General features: G+C 43.2%; 1 protein-coding gene across 15 annotated transcripts in view; it reads right to left on the reverse strand.

The window, feature by feature from the left end:
- The window catches only part of c2cd5 (C2 calcium dependent domain containing 5), a 110,909-nt gene that overhangs the window by 68,087 nt on the left and 20,383 nt on the right, over positions 1 to 22,439 (reverse strand). For 4 of the 15 annotated variants that reach the window (XM_061969415.2, XM_061969422.2, XM_061969419.2 and 1 more), the window contains exons 6-10: positions 22,169 to 22,324; positions 21,844 to 22,096; positions 13,655 to 13,815; positions 7,888 to 7,976; positions 3,000 to 3,108 (exon numbers count right to left, since the gene is read on the reverse strand). In XM_061969415.2, coding sequence (XP_061825399.1) covers positions 3,000 to 3,108; positions 7,888 to 7,976; positions 13,655 to 13,815; positions 21,844 to 22,096; positions 22,169 to 22,324 — 768 coding nt within the window. Of the gene's footprint in view, positions 1 to 2,999; positions 3,109 to 7,611; positions 7,648 to 7,887; positions 7,977 to 8,301; positions 8,524 to 13,654; positions 13,816 to 16,600; positions 16,717 to 21,843; positions 22,097 to 22,168; positions 22,325 to 22,439 lie in introns of all 15 variants that reach the window. The other 11 variants (XM_061969408.2, XM_061969412.2, XM_061969410.2 and 8 more) reach the window with 5 other exon arrangements.

A 22,439-nucleotide genomic window follows, 5' to 3' on the forward strand; every position in this document is an offset into this window, starting at 1 on the left:
CCGAATTCGTCCTCGCTTCCTCCCGTATCGCTGGCTGTCGTGTCGTTTTCGTCGCTTTCGCTTGCATACGGTTCAAACCGATATGGCTCAATAGCTTCAGTTTCTTCTTCAATTTCGTTTTCGCTACCTGCCTCCACACTACAACCATCCGTTTCAATACATGCGTAATCTGTTGAATCGCTTAAGCCGCTGAAATCCGAGTCTGAATCCGAGCTAATGTCGCTATAGCTTGCTGTTCTTTCCGCCATGTTTGTTTGTGTTGGCATCACTATGTGACGTCACAGGAAAATGGATGGGTGGTTAAAATCAGGCACTTTGAAGCTTTTTTTTAGGGATATTGCGTGATGGGTAAAATATTTGAAAAAAACTTCGAAAAATATAATAAGCCACTGGGAACTGATTTTTGATGGTTTTAACCATTCTGAAATTGTGATAATGTTCCCCTTTAACAAATGACAGATATTCAGTAATTAAAAATGCAATCTCTCTCTCTCTCGAACTCATTCACTCTCTCTCTCGAACTCACTCTCTCTCTCTCTCTCTCTCTTGAACTCTTTCTCTCTTGAACTCACTCTCTCTCGAACTCACTCTCTCTCGAATTTGAAAAGAATTGTCACCCCAATATTTGGAATCCAATCATTCATGAGGTGCCCAAAGATTCACACCTCTAATTTGCAGTAATTTATTGGTGAATAAATATTTAGCCTTCAAACAATGCTAATTACAATTTAATGATTACAATTACAAATTGCATTTTGTTTCCCTAACCCAGCCATCTAACGATGGATTCTGATGCGTCATCTAAGTTGCTGCTTCTTGATCTTAGCGCTGCTTTCGATACCGTCGATCATAATATTTTATTAGAGCGTATCAAAACACGTATTGGTATGCAGACTTAGCTTTGTCGTGGTTTAACTCTTATCTTACTGACAGGATGCAATGCGTCTCCCATAATAATGTGACCTCGGACTATGTTAAGGTAACGTGCGGAGTTCCTCAGGGTTCGGTTCTTGGCCCTGCACTCTCTAGTATTTACATGCTGCCGCTAGGCGACATCATACGCAAATACGGTGTTAGCTTTCACTGTTATGCTGATGACAGCCAACTCTACATGCCCCTAAAGCTGACCAACACGCCGGATTGTAGTCAGCTGGAGGCGTGTCTTAATGAAATTAAACAATGGATGTCCGCTAACTTCTTGCAACTCAACGCCAAGAAAACGGAAATACTGATTATCGGTCCTGCTAAACACCGACATTTATTTAATAATACCACCTTAACATTTGACAACCAAACAATTACACAAGGCGAATCAGTAAAGAATCTGGGTATTATCTTCCACCCAACTCTCTCCTTTGAGTCACACATTAAGAGTGTTACTAAAACGGCCTTCTTTCATCTCCGTAATATCGCTAAAATTCGTTCTATTCTATCCACTAGCGACGCTGAGATCATTATTCATGCGTTCGTTACGTCTCGTCTCGACTACTGTAACGTATTATTTTCGAGTCTCCCTATGTCTAGCATTAAAAGACTACAATTGGTACAAAATGCGGCTGCTAGACTTTTGACAAGAACAAGAAAGTTTGATCATATTACGCCTATACTGGCTCACCTGCACTGGCTTCCTGTGCACTTAAGATGTGACTTTAAGGTTTTACTACTTACGTATAAAATACTACACGGTCTAGCTTCGTCCTATCTTGTCGATTGCATTGTACCATATGTCCCGACAAGAAATCTGCGTTCAAAGAACTCCGGCTTATTAGTGATTCCCAGAGCCCAAAAAAAGTCTGCGGGCTATAGAGCGTTTTCTATTGGGGCTCCAGTACTATGGAATGCCCTCCCGGTAACAATTAGAGATGCTACCTCAGTAGAAGCATTTAAGTCCCATCTTAAAACTCATTTGTATACTCTAGCCTTTAAATAGCCCCCCTGTTAGACCAGTTGATCTGCCGTTTCTTTTCTTTTCTCCTCTGCTCCCCTATTCCTTGTGGAGGGGGGGGGGGGGGGGGGGCACAGGTCCAGTGGCCATGGATGAAGTGCTGGCTGTCCAGAGTCGGGACCCGGGGTGGACCACTCGCCTGTGCATCGGCTGGGAACATCTCTGCGCTGCTGACCCGTCTCCGCTCGGGATGGTGTCCTGCTGGCCCCACTATGGACTGGACTCTTACTATTATGTTGGATCCACTATGGACTGGACTCTCACAATATTATGTCAGACCCACTCGACATCCATTGCTTTCGGTCTCCCCTAGAGGGGGGGGGTTACCCACATATGCGGTCCTCTCCAAGGTTTCTCATAGTCATTCACATCGACGTCCCACTGGGGTGAGTTTTTCCTTGCCCTTATGTGGGCTTTGTACCGAGGATGTCGTTGTGGCTTGTGCAGCCCTTTGAGACACTTGTGATTTAGGGCTATATAAATAAACATTGATTGATTGATTGATCACAACTAACTACACATTAAATCAAAAAGGTCAATAGGACTACCGGTAATTGACAAAACTAATGACCAAGTAAATTGCCAGGAGGGTTATTGAATTCTACTAAGAATGTAGAATTTGGACACAAAACAAATACACAGCCAGTGCACACCTTTAGGTAAATGACAATTCAGTAGATTACTGCAATGCAGAAGCAGCAGGCAACAAATTGGAGCCATGCACCACTACAGCACCTCCACGAATCATCACACACAATAACGTCGCAGGCAAAAACAGAGTTATTTGCTTTACAAAATTGACAATGCAAAAGTTGCCAATCTGAACAGGGGGATGCTATCTTTTGCTGTCTCTACAGTATAATGCTTCTAACTAACCTTTCACCTGTTTCGGACCAAAGAATCATTGTCGACTTTCATCATGTTACTTTAGAGAGACATAGAAAAGCTATTGAGCAACGACAAGATCAGACTTTGACTCTATACATTCAAATCGTTTAGTTTCAGTATAAGAATGACAAGCTATAAGTGGGACATGTTGCACTCATGAACTCACCAGGGTTGTGTATGCGGTCTAATAGTTTGACCGAGCGAGCGCTGACCACTCCGCCGACATGGACCAGAAACCCAGGTGGGAAAGATGTCAACGTGAAGAAGGGGAATTCCTGGACACACAAGAAACATCCTGGTCACTTACCAGCAGAGGAAAACACGTGTAATAATGTATCTAAACTCAAATGAGATCCAACAGAATGGCTGTTTATCATCGTGTAAAGGACTGCTTTGCTAATGAGGGTGAACAATCTACATTTCTATTCAGATGGGATGCATGTGCAATTTGCCAACCAAATCTACTTAATTTCCACTGCAAGAAATTAAATGAGAAAAAAAAAGAGATGGCTACTAAAACCTACACTACATCATATTAGATGAATCTATAAAGGATTGGAACATGCCAACATGCAACAAGTGATGTACTGCCCCTACCTCCATGCAAATCCCCTATTGGGTTCATTCCTCATCAAACCTCAATGACATTTCAGATACATACAGTGGGGCAAAAAAGTATTTAGTCAGCCACCAATTGTGCAAGTTGTCCCACTTAAAATGATGACAGAGGTCTGTAATTTTCATCATAGGTACACTTCAACTGTGAGAGACAGAATGTGAAAAAAAATCCAGGAATTCACATTGTAGGATTTTTAAAGAATTTATTTGTAAATTATGGTGGCAAATACGTATTTGGTCAATAACAAAAATTCAACTCAATACTTTGTAATATAACCTTTGTTGGCAATAACAGAGGTCAAACGATTACTATAGGTCTTTACCAGGTTTGCACACACAGTAGCTGGTATTTTGGCCCATTCCTCCATGCAGATCTTCTCGAGAGCAGTGATGTTTTGAGGCTGTCGCCGAGCAACACGGACTTTCAACTCCCTCCACAGATTTTCTATGGGGTTGAGGTCTGGAGACTGGCTAGGCCACTCCAGGACTTTCAAATGCTTCTTACGGAGCCACTCCTTCGTTGCCCGGGCGGTGTGTTTGGGATCATTGTCATGCTGGAAGACCCAGCCACGTTTCATCTTCAAAGCTCTCACTGATGGAAGGAGGTTTTGGCTCAAAATCTCACGATACATGGCCACATTCATTCTTTCCTTAACACGGATCAGTCGGCCTGTCCCCTTAGCAGAAAAACAGCCCCAAAGCATGATGTTTCCACCCCCATGCTTCACAGTAGGTGTGGTGTTCTTGGGATGCAACTCAGTATTCTTCTTCCTCCAAACACGTCGAGTTGAGTTTATACCAAAAAGTTCTATTTTGGTTTCATCTGACCACATGACATTCTCCCAATCCTCTGCTGTATCATCCATGTGCTCTCTGGCAAACTTCAGACGGGCCTGGACATGCACTGGCTTAAGCAGGGGGACACGTCTGGCACTGCAGGTTTTGATTCCCTGTCGGCGTAGTGTGTTACTGATGGTAACCTTTGTTACTTTGGTCCCAGCTCTCTGCAGATCATTCACCAGGTCTCTCCGTGTGGTTCTGGGATTTTTGCTCCCCGTTCTCATGATCATTATGACCCCACGGGATGAGATCTTGCGTGGATCCCCAGATCGAGGGAGATTATCAGTGGTCTTGTATGTCTTCTATTTTCTGATAATTGCTCCCACAGTTGATTTTTTCACACCAAGCTGCTTGCCTATTGTAGATTCACTCTTCACAGTCTGGTGCAGGTCTTCAATTCTTTTCCTGGTGTCCTTCGACAGCTCTTTGGTCTTGGCCATAGTGGAGTTTGGAGTCTGACTGTTTGAGGTTGTGGACAAGTGTCTTTTATACAGATAACGAGTTCAAACAGGTGCCATTAATACAGGTAACGAGTGGAGGACAGAAGAGCTTCTTAAAGAAGAAGTTACAGGTCTGTGAGAGCCAGAGATCTTCCTTGTTTGAAGTGACCAAATGCTTATTTTCCACCATAATTTACAAATAAATTCTTCAAAATTCCTACAATGTGATTTCCTGGATTTTTTTTCACATTCTGTCTCTCACAGTTGAAGTGTACCTATGATGATAATTACAGACCTCTGTCATCATTTTAAGTGGGAGAACTTGCACAATCGGTGGCTGACTAAATACTTTTTTGCCCCACTGTATGGAATAGAGTGTAAAAAACAAGTTATACAAAGTGCACCTAAAATGAATTTCTAACCCAATGATTCATTCAAATGAATGTACAATGGAACCTATAAATGGTACAATTTGCAATAACAGTTTGTTTTATGATTGCAATATTCAACTCGGGGAAGTTTTTCTCTTTCCAATATTTCTAAAAATGTTTCTAAATCTGAACAAATCCTGTTCAATTTAACAGGTTCCATTGCAAATGCAAAATATTGTGACTGTTCCTTTGACCATTCATGAGTCTCTTACAGTAGTTTAAAATACTGGAGCATCTATTTCGCGTCTTCTTTGTTCAAGGTTGGAATGATGGTTATAATTTAAATACCGGTAAACATAAAAAGGTGCAGGTTTCGGACGGCAATTTATAATTTATTGTCCTCTAAGCCAGTGTTTTTCAACTAGTGTACCGTGAGATATTGTCTGGTGTGCCGTGGGAGATTATGTAATTTCCCCTAATTGGGTTAAACATATTTTTTGCAAACCAGTAATTATAATCCACAAATGGGCCATTGTTGAGTGTCTGTGCTGTCTAGAGATCGGCAGAGTTACCGTGTAATACTCTTCCACATCAGTAGGTGGCAGCAGGTAGCTAATTTCTTTGTAGATGTCGGGAACATGGTTTGTCGTGATCCCAATATGCCGACGACAGCGGGAGGCAGTGTGCAGGTAAAAAGGTATCTAATGCTTAAACCAAAAAAAAACAAAAGGCAAGTGCCGCTAAGAAAAGGCATTGAAGATTAGGGTTGGCTATGCAAAACGACGCTAAAACTGAACTGGCTGCAAAGTAAACAAAAACAGAATGCTGGACGACAGCAAAGACTTACAGCGTGTGGAGGAGCAGACGGCGTCCACAAAGTACATCCGTACAATTGCGGGAACAAGTTTTTATTGTCAATATCGGCTGCTGAATTTCATTTTTTTTATGTTTTCTGCTCGTGGTGTGCCTTGAGATTTTTTCAATGAAAAAAATGTGCCTTGTAGAGATGCGCGGTTTGCGGGCACAACCGCGGAGTCCGCGGATTATCCGGATGAAATTAAAAAAAATTAGATTTTATCCGCGGGTTGGGTCGGGCGGTTGAAATAAAAAAAAATTAGATTTTAAATAGATTCAGGCGGGTGGCAGTTAAACCAATTTGGAAATATATATACATAGTTAAATGTTGTTACCCACATACGAAAAACGAGCAGGCACCTGCTGCATATGCCACAACAGAAGAAGAAAAAAAAAAGAGATGGACACTTTTACGGAGCGGAGAAGGGACGCCTCGCCGGGGTCCGGGACCGAGGCCCCTTCCCCCGAGAGGGCCCCACCGGGAGCCGTAGCTGAGGCGATCCGTGAGAAGGGCCCGACGCACGTCCAGGGTCACCACCGCGCCCACCGCACCGACACCCCGCCTCGTCCGCCTTCGCCGCGGCCGGCGTCACGCGCAGCAGGTAAGCAGCTTACCTGCCTGCCACCCCCGTGGCCGGGGGCTCGTAACAGGGGTCACTCCGCGCGCTCCGCCCGCGCAGCTTACCTGCCCGCCACCCCTGTTGCCGGGGGCGCGTAACAGGGGTCACTCCGCGCGCAGTGCGCTCACGAAAGGGGTGGGGCTCACCCTGGTTGATATAGACAGCAGGACTGTGGCCATGGAAGTCGGAACCCGCTAAGGAGTGTGTAACAACCCACCTGCCGAATCAACTAGCCCTGAAAATGGATGGCGCTGGAGCGTCGGGCCCATACTCGGCCGTCGCCGGCAGCGAGACGCGCTTGGAGGTGCGCTCAGCGCGGCTCCCATATGATTGCGCACTGGTGTGCGTCTGGGTCGTGACAGCGTGGCACGCGAATGTCTGTGCTGCATTGGATCAGTCTCCTTTCTTTAACAGGCAAAAGCTTTATAACCTCACTAATGCCTTGCATCGTCTATATTAGATATATAACAACGGGCGGGTGCGGTTCTGATCAAATGTTACATCGGGTGGATGGCGGATGGTTGACGACTTTCTGATGCGGTTGCGGATGAAATAATTGCCTATCCGCGCATCTCTAGTGCCTTGGCTCAGAAAAGGTGGAAAAACACTGCTCTAATCCACTGTGGAAAATGGAAACCTATGTGACGGACAGCTCTGAGCGGAAAGGCAAGAATGAGATGATGATGATGATAGGGTGAGCGTGCTCATTCTTGTCTGGAGACCAAGCTTGCAGGGAAAAGTAGTCGAGAACAGAGGGGGGGAAAAAGTTTGACAGGAGAATCCAGAAGGTAGACACGCATTGCCACACACCCAATCAAACCTGAGGGCCACACAACATCCACACAACAGCCGTCCAGCTATGTGTGAGAGTCTTTCAGAGCAAAGCACAGGTAGCCTGTGCCTCTTACATCCTCACACACACAGCAAGTAGTTGGGGGCCAGCATAGAAGTGGTGGTGGCGGCCATCAGATGGTCAGAGTGCTGCGATTGGAGGAATAATAAGAGAGAGAGAAATTGACACAAACGCGACATACCCTGGCGTTTAACAATAACCCAGAGGAGGAGGCTCCCTGTGTTGGTAGCACAGGCGGTCGAGAAGACAGAAAAGGGAACAATGTTTGTTTTTGCACAAACCCACTCCCTGCAACACATTTATTAGACACTCTCCTTTGGCTTTTCATGCACACACCTGACGCTAAAACACAGCTTTTTCTTTTACAATCGAGCTTTTAGTGTGTTCTGCCTGCAAACGTGTGCATGCCAAGTCAAAATGTCCTTATCGTATTTGTGAGCGTGACATGTCACCATACCCTCTGCTCGAGAGCCGTCTGCGTCTGTTGTCTAAGCAGCGTCTTCAGGGGTCCCGCCTCCTTGCCGGCACTGCCCCCACTGCCCATTCCTGGTCACAAAGAAGACATTCTCGCATCACTCGTTGCACGCAAAGGGAGTGGACGCATTAGTAACAATGGACAGTGTTAAATATACAAGACTGAGGATACCAGCTCCGTGTTCACTCTCACACCACTAAGCCTTTACATTATCTAAGGGTGGAGGGGGAAAAAAAACACCACGCTACATGCTCGGATATTAGAATTTCCCCCGTTTCACGTGTAGCGGAGATGTTAGACAGTGCAGTTATTTATGCACAGACAAGATGACTGTTAGATCAGAGTGCACAGTGCTGTTACTGAGGTTCCGTGACAAATGACAGCAGCCATCTGTACCCGAGGCTGCCAGCAGAAAGTCCTCAGTGAAGGACACGCTCTTTCTCAGCAAGGCAGAATCTGAGTGGGTGGAGGTAGGAGGGGACAGGGCGGCGGCGGCTCTGTGGGAACATCCAGGACCATTGCCCACTGAGCCAGAGAAGGACAGAGTGCCCGTGGAAAGGACAGGGGAGCTGGGGCAGAAGAAGATGCCGGGTCTACGTCTCACAGGCTGGGGCTCCTCTAACCAGCAGGAAATCAAAAGGAAAAGTGTTAAGGAAATACAAAATATTATAAATGGTCTGAAGAGAAAATGAGAGAAAAGAAATAGGAGGGAAAAAGAGGAATTTGGGCTCCCTCCTTAAAGGCAACTTTTCTACTGCACTGTATCAGCTTCATCCAGTTGGTCATTCACTTTTCAATTGACCAAGTGGAGGGGATCTACCTCCTTCATATATATCATTTATATTGATTTATTTATGAAAGAGACGTTTTTGTTAACAAGTTAAAGGTGTTTAATGATAATACAAGCATGTTTAACACATATAGATTCCTTTCTCTCATGAAGACAAGAATATAAGTTGGTGTATGACCCATACTTGCCAACCTTGAGACCTCCGATTTCGGGAGGTGGGGGGTGGGGGGCGTGGTCGGGGGGGCGTGGTTGGGGGCGTGGTTAAGAGATATATATATATATAAGAAATACTTGACTTTCAGTGAATTCTAGCTATATATATATATATATATATATATATATATATTATTACATATATATATATATATAAATAAAATAAATACTTGAATTTCAGTGTTCATTTATTTACACATATACACACACATAACACTCATCTACTCATTGTTGAGTTAAGGGTTGAATTGTCCATCCTTGTTCTATTCTCTGTCACTATCTTTCTAACCATGCTGAACACCCTCTCTGATGATGCATTGCTGTGTGGCACGCACAAAAGTGCTTTCATCAAATGCACTAGATGGCAGTATTGTCCTGTTTAAGAGTGTCACGACATTGCTGTTTACGGCAGATGAACTGCTTTACTGTAGACGTTCTTCATATTGCGGGAAAGCGGACTCAGGTCCGCATGGAGCTGGAGGGGGCGTGGCCTCCAGCTCCGCCTGAATTTCGGGAGATTTTCGGGAGAAAATTTGTCCCGGGAGGTTTTCGGGAGAGGCGCTGAATTTCGGGAGTCTCCCGGAAAATCCGGGAGGGTTGGCAAGTATGATATAGTAGTACAGTTGGCACAGTACAGTAAACTGACAGTTAATATTTAAACATTTAACATGTGACATTTCTAACAATTTTGAACAGAAATAGTTCATGCGCATTCAGATGAATTCTTCAAATTTACAATTAAAAAAATGTTGGCTGGGGGCCGGGCTGTATATATGCGCACTAATTAACTGAAAGAGCACGCACTTGGCGCGATGATGTCAAGTTATCGATGGAAAAATGCATTTTTAGACAATATGATTTGCCTGAGCGGCTAGGAGACCCCGAGAGTAACAAGCGCTTGCCTTGTTGCCTTTCCATTAAGAACAATAAATGAGTTTTTAGTATAAGTTTGCTGGTTTCAAGAAATGTAATGCTGAGCGCATATCATAATGTCAAGATAATGGCACTCGCATTTACTTTATTTAAGTATATTTTTCAACATATTGAGCAAAAAGGTTTTTGTTTTGTTTTTCTACCAAGAAAAGTGCACTTGTTATTAGTGAGAATATACTTATTTGAAGTATTTTTGGGTTAATTGAAGTTAGCTAATTTTACTTGTTTTGGAAAGCCAAATTTGGTTGTTCTATTGGCAGATAATTTTGCTTTGTTCAAATAAAATACCCCTAATTTTTGTATATTTTTTTCTTATTTTTGAACACTGACTTTTTGCAGTGTGGCCTCTAGAGATGCGCGGTTTGCGGACACAACCGCGGAGTCTGCGGATTATCCGCGGTTCGGGCGGTTGAAATAAAAAAAAATTAGATTTTATCCGCGGGTCGGGTCGGGCGGTTGAAATAAAAAAAAAAATTAGATTTTAAATAGATTCAGGCGGGTGGCAGTTAAACCAATTCGGAAATATATATACATAGTTAAATGTTGTTACCCACATACGAAAAACGAGCAGGCACCTGCAGCATATGCCACAACAGAAGAAAAAAAAAAAAGAGATGGACACTTTTACGGAGCGGAGAAGGGACGCCTCGCCGGGGTCCAGGACCGAGGCCCCTTCCCCCGAGAGGGCCCCACCGGGAGCCGTAGCTGAGGTGATCCGCGAGAAGGGCCCGACGCACGTCCAGGGTCACCACTGCGCCCACCGCACGACACCCCGCCTCGTCCGCCTTCGCCGCGGCCGGCGTCACAGGGGTCACTCCGCGCGCTCCGCCCACGCAGCTTACCTGCCCGCGCAGCTTACCTGCCCGCCACCCCCGTTGCCGGGGGTGCGTAACAGGGGTCACTCCGCGCGCAGTGCGCTCACGAAAGGGGTGGGGCAAGCAGAACTGGCGCTGCGGGATGAACCGAACGCCGGGTTAAGGCGCCCTATGCCGACGCTCATCAGACCCCAGAAAAGGTGTTGGTTGATATAGACAGCAGGACGGTGGCCATGGAAGTCGGAACCCGCTAAGGAGTGTGTAACAACCCACCTGCCGAATCAACTAGCCCTGAAAATGGATGGCGCTGGAGCGTCGGGCCCATACCCGGCCGTCGCCGGCAGCGAGACGCGCTTGGAGGTGCGCTCAGCGCGGCTCCCATATGATTGCGCACTGGTGTGCGTCTGGGTCGTGACAGCGTGGCACGCGAATGTCTGTGCTGCATTGGATCAGTCTCCTTTCTTTAACAGGCAAAAGCTTTATAACCTCACTAATGCCTTGCATCGTCTATATTAGATATATAACAACGGGTGGGTGCGGGCGGATGGCGGGCGGGTGCGGTTCTGATCAAATGTTACATCGGGTGGATGGCGGATGGTTGACGACTTTCTGATGCGGTTGCGGATGAAATAATTGCCTATCCGCGCATCTCTAGTAGGTACTGTGCAGTGGAAAAGGGGGCAAAAGCTCTCCATTTACAGAATATGGCATTTAAGAAGCGTTTCCTTAAAATCTACGTATAACCAACGGGGTACACGCCTGCAATAACTTAGCCATGACAGCTACTTAAGAACCTAAGATCAACAACAGCCCCTGATGAGACACAGTCCATCTATCCATTTTCTATACAGCTAAATTCTCATTAAGGTCACGGGTTAGCTGACTTTGGGCGAAAAGCGGCGAATATCCTAGACAGGTCGCCAGTCAATCGCAGCACACATACAGGTAAAAGCCAGTAAATTAGAATATTTTGAAAAACTTGATTTATTTCAGTAATTGCATTCAAAAGGTGTAACTTGTACATTATATGTATTCATTGCACACAGACTGATGCATTCAAATGTTTATTTCATTTAATTTTGATGATTTGAAGTGGCAACAAATGAAAATCCAAAATTCCGTGTGTCACAAAATTAGAATATTGTGTAAGGCTAATACAAAAAAGGGATTTTTAGAAATGTTGGCCAACTGAAAAGTATGAAAATGAAAAATATGAGCATGTACAATACTCAATACTTGGTTGGAGCTCCTTTTGCCTCAATTACTGCGTTAATGCGGCGTGGCATGGAGTCGATGAGTTTCTGGCACTGCTCAGGTGTTATGAGAGCCCAGGTTGCTCTGATAGTGGCCTTCAACTCTTCTGCGTTTTTGGGTCTGGCATTCTGCATCTTCCTTTTCACAATACCCCACAGATGTTCTATGGGGCTAAGGTCAGGGGAGTTGGCGGGCCAATTTAGAACAGAAATACCATGGTCCGTAAACCAGGCACGGGTAGATTTTGCACTGTGTGCAGGCGCCAAGTCCTGTTGGAACTTGAAATCTCCATCTCCATAGAGCAGGTCAGCAGCAGGAAGCATGAAGTGCTCTAAAACTTGCTGGTAGACGGCTGCGTTGACCCTGGATCTCAGGAAACAGAGTGGACCGACACCAGCTGGACTGCTGCTGAGTGGTCCAAAGTCATGTTTTCTGACGAAAGCAAATTTTGCATTTCCTTTGGAAATCGAGGTCCCAGAGTCTGGAGGAAGACAGGAGAGGCACAGGATCCACGTTGCCTGAAGTCTAGTGTAAAGTTTCCACCATCAGTGATGGTTTGGGGTGCCATGTCATCTGCTGGTGTCGGTCCACTCTGTTTCCTGAGATCCAGGGTCAACGCAGCCGTCTACCAGCAAGTTTTAGAGCACTTCATGCTTCCTGCTGCTGACCTGCTCTATGGAGATGGAGATTTCAAGTTCCAACAGGACTTGGCGCCTGCACACAGCGCAAAATCTACCCGTGCCTGGTATACGGACCATGGTATTTCTGTTCTAAATTGGCCCGCCAACTCCCCTGACCTTAGCCCCATAGAAAATCTGTGGGGTATTGTGAAAAGGAAGATGCAGAATGCCAGACCCAAAAACGCAGAAGAGTTGAAGGCCACTATCAGAGCAACCTGGGCTCTCATAACACCTGAGCAGTGCCAGAAACTCATCGACTCCATGCCACGCCGCATTAACGCAGTAATTGAGGCAAAAGGAGCTCCAACCAAGTATTGAGTATTGTACATGCTCATATTTTTCATTTTCATACTTTTCAGTTGGCCAACATTTCTAAAAATCCCTTTTTTGTATTAGCCTTAAGTAATATTCTAATTTTGTGACACACGGAATTTTGGATTTTCATTTGTTGCCACTTCAAATCATCAAAATTAAATGAAATAAACATTTGAATGCATCAGTCTGTGTGCAATGAATAAATATAATGTACAAGTTACACCTTTTGAATGCAATTACTGAAATAAATCAAGTTTTTCAAAATATTCTAATTTACTGGCTTTTACCTGTATAGACAATCGACCATTCACACTCACAGCATTACTTTTGGACAATTTAGAGTCTTTAATTAACCTAACATGCACATCTTTGGAATGTGGGAGTAAGTCGGAGTACCAAGAGAAAACCCACTCACGCACGGGGAGAACATGCAATGCAACATGTGCTTCTGCAAAGACACCACAAAAGACTAGGACAAAACTAATGCATGTGCAGCATCTTCATCATTGTGCACTAACACTATCTTTACATCGTCTCAAGCAGATGCAGAAGACACCGGGCCACTAAACAAAAGCTGGATCACATGGCAAAATAATAAATGAGCATGAATAATATGAAATAATAATCATCGTCATAAGAATAAAATAAAAATAAACCAGAGAAGCACCTCTGTGTAGTGTCAGAGGAGGGCTAGATGGACAAATGGGAAAGGGAGGCGTATGCAAGGGTGGGGGTCCTCATGTGCTTACCCGTCTTGGGCGTCAAACTGAGGTCTGTGTCTGATGATGAGGACTGGCGGCTGCATGGCTTGGAAGGAGAGAAGGGGGGAGGAGAGGACGAGGAGGTGGGAAGGGCTTTGAAAGGGGTAGGCGGGCCGGATGACGAGGGAAGGTCCTCACCAAATACCGGCCTGGCGGGAGAATATGACACACACACATCAGTCACGACCTCACCCTGTGTGTGTGTTTAACATATGGATGAGTAAACCGTTCAAATGAGAAGGTTACTTTTCGTTATGTGCCATGTTTGCTTTGTGGGAGGTGTGTTGGAGGTGCTACTTATGGCTAGAGAATGGAAAAAAAAAAGCAAGCGTGAAAAGCACAAAAGAAAGACAAAGAAACACAGACATACAGAACTTAGAAGAAGCAACAAAACACAAGTAGGTCAGGTCTAAGCAGGACAACTGAAGCACGTGTCCCAGGGGAGTAAGTCACAAGTCACATGACCGTCAGAGGGCGACAAAGGTTGTTCTCAAAACTCTTTTAGCAGCAATCTTATACATTTAATTAAGTACACCTGCACTACCTAACGAAGTCCTATGACAGCAACAAAATATTGTAACAGAGTGCGCACACACACAACATTAGACGCACCAACCTCTCTAAAAATGAACCCTAATGATACCAAAACCTTACTGGGACTCATTTGCCAATCCCTAGTGGCCCATTTGGCAGGAGAAGCGATGTGAAGCTGGTATCTAGTCATTAGATGTTATCCTATATCTATACAGCATCTTACAAAAGTGAGTACAGCCCTCACATGTCAGCAAGCGTGTTCTTCTCAAGGGACAACACTATAGCATTTGAATATCAGTGTACAGATTTTATTATAGTGTCGATTTCCTATCAACACACAACTATTATTGTCTAAAGCTGGCAACACAAGTGAGCACCAAGATTAGGGATGTCCCGATCCGATATTTGGATCGGATCGGCTGCCGATATTTGCCAAAAATTGCGTATCGGCAAGACATGGGAAAATGCCGATCCAGATAAAAAAAAAACTCCGGTCCGTGTTTTCCAACGCACCGATCCACTTTTCTGCTGCTCCCTAATTTCCGTTCCGCATTTTCCAGCACACCTTCAACACATCCACAGGTCTGTGGATTCTCACGCAGTTGCTTTTAGCTGCTGGCATTACACGACAGGCTCTTCTCACTCTTTCCTGTGTCTCCCTCTCACAGACAGCAAGCGCACCTTCTTACACACGTCACATACTGTCACGACATACGTCACATACGTATACGCCCTCCCCGAGCAGAGAGGTAGCAGCATGGCTAACGTTAGCTGTGATGCTAGCGCAGCCGTGCGAGCAACGCTCCCTCTAAGGTGCGCGCCTGTGCAATTGCGCACTGTTTAAGCGTCCTCTGCGCATAGCAAATCTATGCAACGCACAAAATCAAATTAAAAAATAAGCGCATAACAATTTTCGACACACGGACACGACAGAGAAAACGGTTTTCGTCATCATTGTTCAAATATTGTGACGTCTGTCGAGACGCTTATCTCCATTCGGTGCCACACGTCCACACCATCAAAATGCAGAGGCAAAAATTTCCACATCAACACCGTATGAAAAAATTTGTGATTTTTTTTAGTTGTGATTTCCTTCTCTGCATGAAAGTTTAAAAGTAGCATATATTAATGCAGTATGAAGAAGAATGTTTTAATGTAGACATGCAAGCCTTGAAATAAAATTTTGAAAATCAAGACTACATTTCCTGCAAATGGGTGCATTTCAACCCTATATTTTAACCTTAGATTTATTCTCATATCAAACTCTTTTGGCTGTCTTTTTGACACTTACATCCGGCGCCCCCCTCCACACCCTCGATTATAAATAATGTAAATAATTCAATGTGATCATCTTGTGTGATGACTGTATTATGATGATAGTATATATCTGATAGTATATATCTGTATCATGAATCAATTTAAGTGGACCCCGACTTAAACAAGTTGAAAAACTTATTCGGGTGTTACCATTTAGTGGTCAATTGTACGGAATATGTACTTCACTGTGCAACCTACTAATAAAAGTCTCAATCAATCAATCAAAACACATAGAATCATCATACTGCTGTGATTATATGCATCAAGTGTTCATTCAAGGCTAAGGCAAAATATCGAGATATATATTGTGTAGCCTTAAAATATCGCAATATTAAAAAAAGGCCATATCGCCCAGCCCTTGTTTCAATGATGCCATTTCTGTTTGTCATGTATAATTTTGTCTATTTTGTGTTTATCCTTGAATAAACAGGTCAGTTTCTTGTTACCAACCATTGTGTATTATTCAAACTCCCCTAATTCAGCTGGCTAGTTGTTATCAAGAGTACTAAAACCCTTTTCAACATGATTCTGACAACTAAGTAGGCTAAATAACTTTAAACTTTAATACATGCTCGGATAGGCCAGTATCGGTATCGGTCAGTATCGGTATCGGATCGGAAATGCAAAAACAATATCGGTATCGGTTCGGAAGTGCAAAAACCTGGATCGGGACATCCCTAACCAAGATAATTGTGCCTGTCCTCATGTGTCCTCTCTGGGGGTGCATGAGTGCTGCCAGCACTGAAGAGCGACAACAATAACGCAACGCTTTTCAAGTAACGGTGTTGTAAAGTTTGAACTAGTAATCAGATTACCCGTTACTAGTAAAAATACACTCCTATCCTTAACACTGGTGCTGACCCTAAAGACACAAGTTTACTCTGAGATGTACACAATTGTGTTGGCAGCTATCTGCTCTGAAAAGCTCATTTTAATGGGATAGTAGATCTATACTGCTATACAAGCTGGACACTGACTACTACTATTTCTATTGTATTATCCCTTGAGAAGATTTTTAAAATGCTTGCTGAAATGTAAACATCAAGTATCCCTACATTTACATCCTTCCCTGCCTCTGCGTACCAGAGAAGATGAGCGTGGGAACAGAGACAGAGAAGTTCTGGGACAGTCTCTGGGCGCTGCACACCGAATGCACGGGGCTGTTGTGGGTCGAGCGGCATCCGTGGGCTAAGGGAGACCTGGGCCAATCAGCGCGGTGGCGGAGGCGGAGAGAGAGAGCGAGACGGCCGGTTTGTTGGACACACAGTAAGAATTGTGTCAGTCCCAGTGGTGCAGCCAGAGAGAAGGAAATAAAGATAGGCACACAACAACTTACAACACAGCATTGGCAATAGGGTGAAAAGTGGGTTTGTTTCCACGGTCTTTCTGTAAGCCAAGCCTCACTTGAACATGAACATGCACGCCAGGGATGCAAACACAACAGGGCTAAAATGACTAACAATTTCCAAGCAGGTACACTACAAATGTTTGTAGCTATCCACTCTGTTTTTTTCCTTGTTGGCATTTTCCCCCAATAACTATAGATACAGTCATGGTCAAAAGTTGACATACACTTGTAAAGAACATCATGTCATGGTTGTCTTGACTTTCCAATCATTTCTACAACTCTTATTTTTTTGTGATAGAGTGATTGGAGCTAGGGATGTCCCGATCCGATATTTGGATCGGATCGGCTGCCGATATTTGCCAAAAATTGCGTATCGGCAAGGCATGGGAAAATGCCGATCCAGATCCAGTTTTAAAAAAAACTCCGGTCCGTGTTTTCCAACGCACCGATTTAAATAATACATTCCACTTTTCTGCTGCTCCGTAATTTCCGTTCCGCATTTTCCAGCACACCTTCAACACATCCACTGGTCTGTGAATTCTTACGCAGTTGCTTTTAGCTGCTGTCATTACACGACAGGCTCTTCTCACTCTTTCCTGTGTCTCCCTCTCACAGACAGTTAGTGCACCTTCTTAAACACGTCACATACTGTCACGTCATACGTCACATATGTATACGTCCTCCCCGAGCAGAGAGTGGCTAACGTTAGCTGTGATGCTAGCGCAGCCGTGCGAGCAACGCTCCCTCTAAGGCAGTGGTTCTCAACCTTTTTTCAGTGATGTACCCCCTGTGAACATTTTTTTAATTCAAGTACCCCCTAATCAGAACAAAGCATTTTTGGTTGAAAAAAAGAGATAAAGAAGTAAAATACAGCACTATGTCATCAGTTTCTGATTTATTAAATTGTATAACAGTGTAAAATATTGCTCATTTGTTGTTGTCTTTCTTGAACTATTTGGAAAAAAAGATATAAAAATAACTAAAAACTTGTTGAAAAATAAACAAGTGATTCAATTATAAATAAAGATTTCTACACATAGAAGTAATCAACTTAAAGTGCCCTCTTTGGGGATTGTAATAGAGATCCATCTGGATTCATGAACTTAATTCCAAACATTTATTCACAAAAAAATAAATCTTTAACATCAATATTTATGGAACATGTCCACAAAAATCTAGCTGTCAACACTGATTTTTTTTTTGAGACATTTAAAAAAAATCTCTGCATGAAAGTTTAAAAGTAACATATATTAATGCAGTATGAAGAAGAATGTTTTAATGTAGACATGCAAGCCTTGAAAGAAAATTTTGAAAATCAAGACTACATTTCCTGCAAATGGGTGCATTTCTACCCTATATTTTAACTTTAGATTTATTCTCATATTAAACTCTTTTGGCTGTCTTTTTGACACTTACATCCGGCGCCCCCCTCCACACCCTGGATTATAAATAATGTAAACAATTCAATGTGATTATCTTGTGTGATGACTGTATTATGATGATAGTATATATCTGATAGTATATATCTGTATCATGAATCAATTTAAGTGGACCCCGACTTAAACAAGTTGAAAAACTTATTGGGGTGTTACCATTTAGTGGTCAATTGTACGGAATATGTACTTCACTGTGCAACCTACTAATAAAAGTCTCAATCAATCAATCAAAACACAGAATCATCATACTGCTGTGATTATATGCATCAAGTGTTCATTCAAGGCTAAGGCAAAATATCGAGATATATATCGTGTATCGCAATATGGCCTTAAAATATCGCAATATTAAAAAAAGGCCATATCGCCCAGCCCTAGTTCAATGATGCCATTTCTGTTTGTCATGTATAATTTTGTCTATTTTGTGTTTATCCTTGAATAAACAGGTCAGTTTCTTGTTACCAACCATTGTGTATTATTCAAACTCCCCTAATTCAGCTGGCTAGTTGTTATCAAGAGTACTAAAACCCTTTTCAACATGATTCTGACAACTAAGTAGGCTAAATAACTTTAATACATGCTCGGATAGGCCGGTATCGGTCAGTATCGGTATCGGTCAGTATCGGTATCGGTCAGTATCGGTATCGGATCGGAAATGCAAAAACAATATCGGTATCGGATCGGAAGTGCAAAAACCTGGATCGGGACATCCCTAATTGGAGCACATACTTGTTGGTCACATTGTTGTTTCATCTGACATCACATGGACAAAGATAAGACCTTCTGAAGGAAAGTTCTGTGGTCAGATAAAACAAAAATGGAGGGTGTACCCCGCCTTACGCCCGATTGTAGCTGAGATAGGCTCCAGCGCCCCCCGCGACCCCAAAGGGAATAAGCGGTAGAAAATGGATGGATGGGATGGAGCTGTTTGGCCACAATATCCAGCAATATGTTTGGAGGAGAAAAGGTGAGGCCTTTAATCCCAGGATCACTATCCTACCGTCAAGCATGGTGGTAGTAGTATTATGCTCTGGGACTGTTTTGCTGCCAATAGGACTGGTACTTTACAGAGAGTAAATGGGACAATGAAAAAGGAGGATTACCTCCAAATTCTTCAGGACAAGCTAAAATCATCAGCCCGGAGGTTGGGTCTTGGGCACAGTTGGGTGTTCCAACAGGACAATGACCCCAAACACACGTCAAAAGTGGTAAAGGAATGGCTAAATCAGGCTACAATTAATGTTTTAGAATGGCCTTCCCAAAGTCCTGACTTAAACGTGTGGACAATGCTGAAGAAACAAGTCCATGTCAGAAAACCAACACATTGAACTGCACCAATTTTGTCAAGAGGAGTGGTCAAAAATTCAAGCAGCTTGTGGATGGCTACCAAAAGTGCCTTATTGCAGGTAAACTTGCCAAGGGACATGTAAGCAAATATTAACATTGCTGTATGTATACTTTTGACCCTCACATTTTCAGTAGACCCATAATAAATTCATAAAAGAAGCAAACTTCATGAATGTTTTTTGTGACCAACAAGTATGTGCTCCAATCACTACATCACTAAAAAATAAGAGATGTAGAAATGATTGGAAACTCAAGACAGCAATGACATGATGTTCTTTACACGTGTATGTAAACTTTTGACCACCACTGCACCTTCTGTATGTATGATTGAGAAGTGGTTCCATCCCTGACACGCGACAACACACAAGCATACCAGCAGAGTGCAGCAGCAGACCAAATGGAGTGGGTCAGAACATGCTCATTAAATACCATTAGGAGGCAACACGACACTGTGCAGAGAGCAGTAAGCCATGCAAGAGCAGACAAAGTAGGGTGGGTAAAAATGTTGGTTTGTGTGCGTGCGTGCGTGTGTGTGTACTGTACGTGTGTGTGTCTCAGGACAATAGTTCCGAGATGCAATACAGATGGGACAATAGCATACCTGCCAACTTTTGAAATCAGAAAAACCTAGTAGCCAGGGTCCAGGACAAAGTCCTGGTGGGGGGTTCCTTCGCCCCCCGACGCAAAATGATTATTAGCATTCAGACAGGTTAAAATGTTGCTAAAACCATCACTTTTCTATCAGTCACAGTGACTTTTCAAAACAAAAATATTACAGCAAAAATCATATGGGTTGATTGACATGTTTATTCTGTAAGCTAACTTCAATAGTTTGAAATTATTTTGACAGTTAATGCCAGTTATCCTGTCAACCTTTCACAAGACTTCCATTTGTTAATTGAAAGTATAAACAGTATAAACACTTTTTACAGTAAACAAATGGTAAACAAGTCCATTAAAAAAAAAATTGGTGTCATTATTAACTTTCTGTCCAAGCTTGTATAATCTACTGCCTTGTTCAATTGTAAAAAATATTCTGTGCCTAAAATTCACATTTCTACCACAATTATCATACTGTAAACATGGTAAGCTAACTTCATTAAAATTAATAGTCCTGTCAATAGCATGGAATTACAATTCAAATGTAGTTTTTTTGTAAGCCTTTCAAAAGAATTCAAAATATGAAATATTCATGAAAATTAATTGAAGCCATCAGACACTTGAAAAGTGGCACATCACATCTCTAATGTAATCATTTGAACTTTTCAACAGAAATAGCACTGCAAAAATATTAAGGACATACTTCTGTATTTTGGTAGTTATGCTGTCAACATTTAACAAGATTTCTTCAACTTGGACTTGAAAGCATAAATAGTATAAACACTTTTAACAGTATAACAGTACTAAACAATTCCAATAGATAACATTGGTGTCATTACCTTTTTGTTTGCTCAATTATTGCCTCCGTAAATAAAACTTCGGCATTTATCACATCCAAAGAATCTGTTTGGGCGACGAAAAACGTTGAAAGTTTTCCACTTGTATCGCTAGCAACGGCATTAGACTTGTGTTTTTTTGTCCCAACGTGGTCTTTTACATCGCTAATTCCTCCGTGTCCGATCGAAAAATCTTGTCTGCACAAGGTGCAATTTCGCGTAGTTTTCACCCTTTTTGGAACGGATAATTATTCCCGGATAGGCTTTTGAATATTCTTCACGGAATGACTGCAGTTTTCTTTTCGGTTTAAGACTCGTTTGCGATTTTTCTCCGGCTGATTCCATGATCGTTCGCTCGTTTGGAAACAATGGCAACAGGAGCCTCGTGCTTGGCAGCGGTGCTATAAATAGCCTCGCGCATGGCATTCGGAATGGCTGGATAGGAAGTTACGGGAAGCAGTGTCGATTGTCATTGTTGTTACACGATTTCGTGAATAAAACTTTAAGAGTTTTTCAATTAATGAAAAACCGTATTTTTTATCACTGCAACCGTATCCCGGAATAGGTTGATGAAAACCGTACTAATTACGGGAAAACCGCAGTAGTTGGCAGGTATGCAATAGATAATGAACAAATACTGAGACACACACAGGAGAAAATACTTCAGAAAGACGTTTTGCCCACATACACTCCCTCTCATGCTAACTATCATATCTGTTCTCAAACACTTGCACATAATAGTCATGCTCTGTTCCTACTCACTCCTTTCCATCCTTAGAAGGGGAATTGCAGGCGTTGGAGGCAGGAGCGGTGCTCGGGTGGATGTGTGTCGTGGTGATGGTGGAGGGGATGTTGCCCGTGCCTCCGGAGCTGAGTTTGTCCAGTGTGCATGCGGTACCTATGGCCCGCACAACCAGGCCCGACTCTCCTTCCAGGTCAAAACACTGCAGGTAGCCCACCACGGCGTTCCCCCCCATCTCTAGTACTTTGAGCCCTATTTTCCTCTGCAGCTCTCCTAGACATACGCAGGCATCAACATGAGATGAAGCATACACGGATTTCATTTCGTTGCAATCATTTCCCCTACCAGACATAAGAGAGATGAGCCTTTGGCGAGCTTCGTTGGAGGCTCGAGGAGTTCTGATGCGGTCAATCCACTGATACTCCGGATCTTCGTTCACCACTAGTTCCTCCACAAAGCCGTGGACCATCACCGCACGGTAATAGCGAGGAATGGATGGGGCTGCCATGCAAAAGTGACACAAATGCACAATAAAAAATTGACATATTTTATTTGAAAATCACAATCTTACGGAATATAGTGAAATCTTGGGTCGCCTCATGCCCTATACCAGTGG

This window comes from Nerophis lumbriciformis, linkage group LG10 (genome assembly GCF_033978685.3).
Source record: "Nerophis lumbriciformis linkage group LG10, RoL_Nlum_v2.1, whole genome shotgun sequence".
In the NCBI taxonomy this organism is placed as follows: domain Eukaryota; kingdom Metazoa; phylum Chordata; class Actinopteri; order Syngnathiformes; family Syngnathidae; genus Nerophis; species Nerophis lumbriciformis.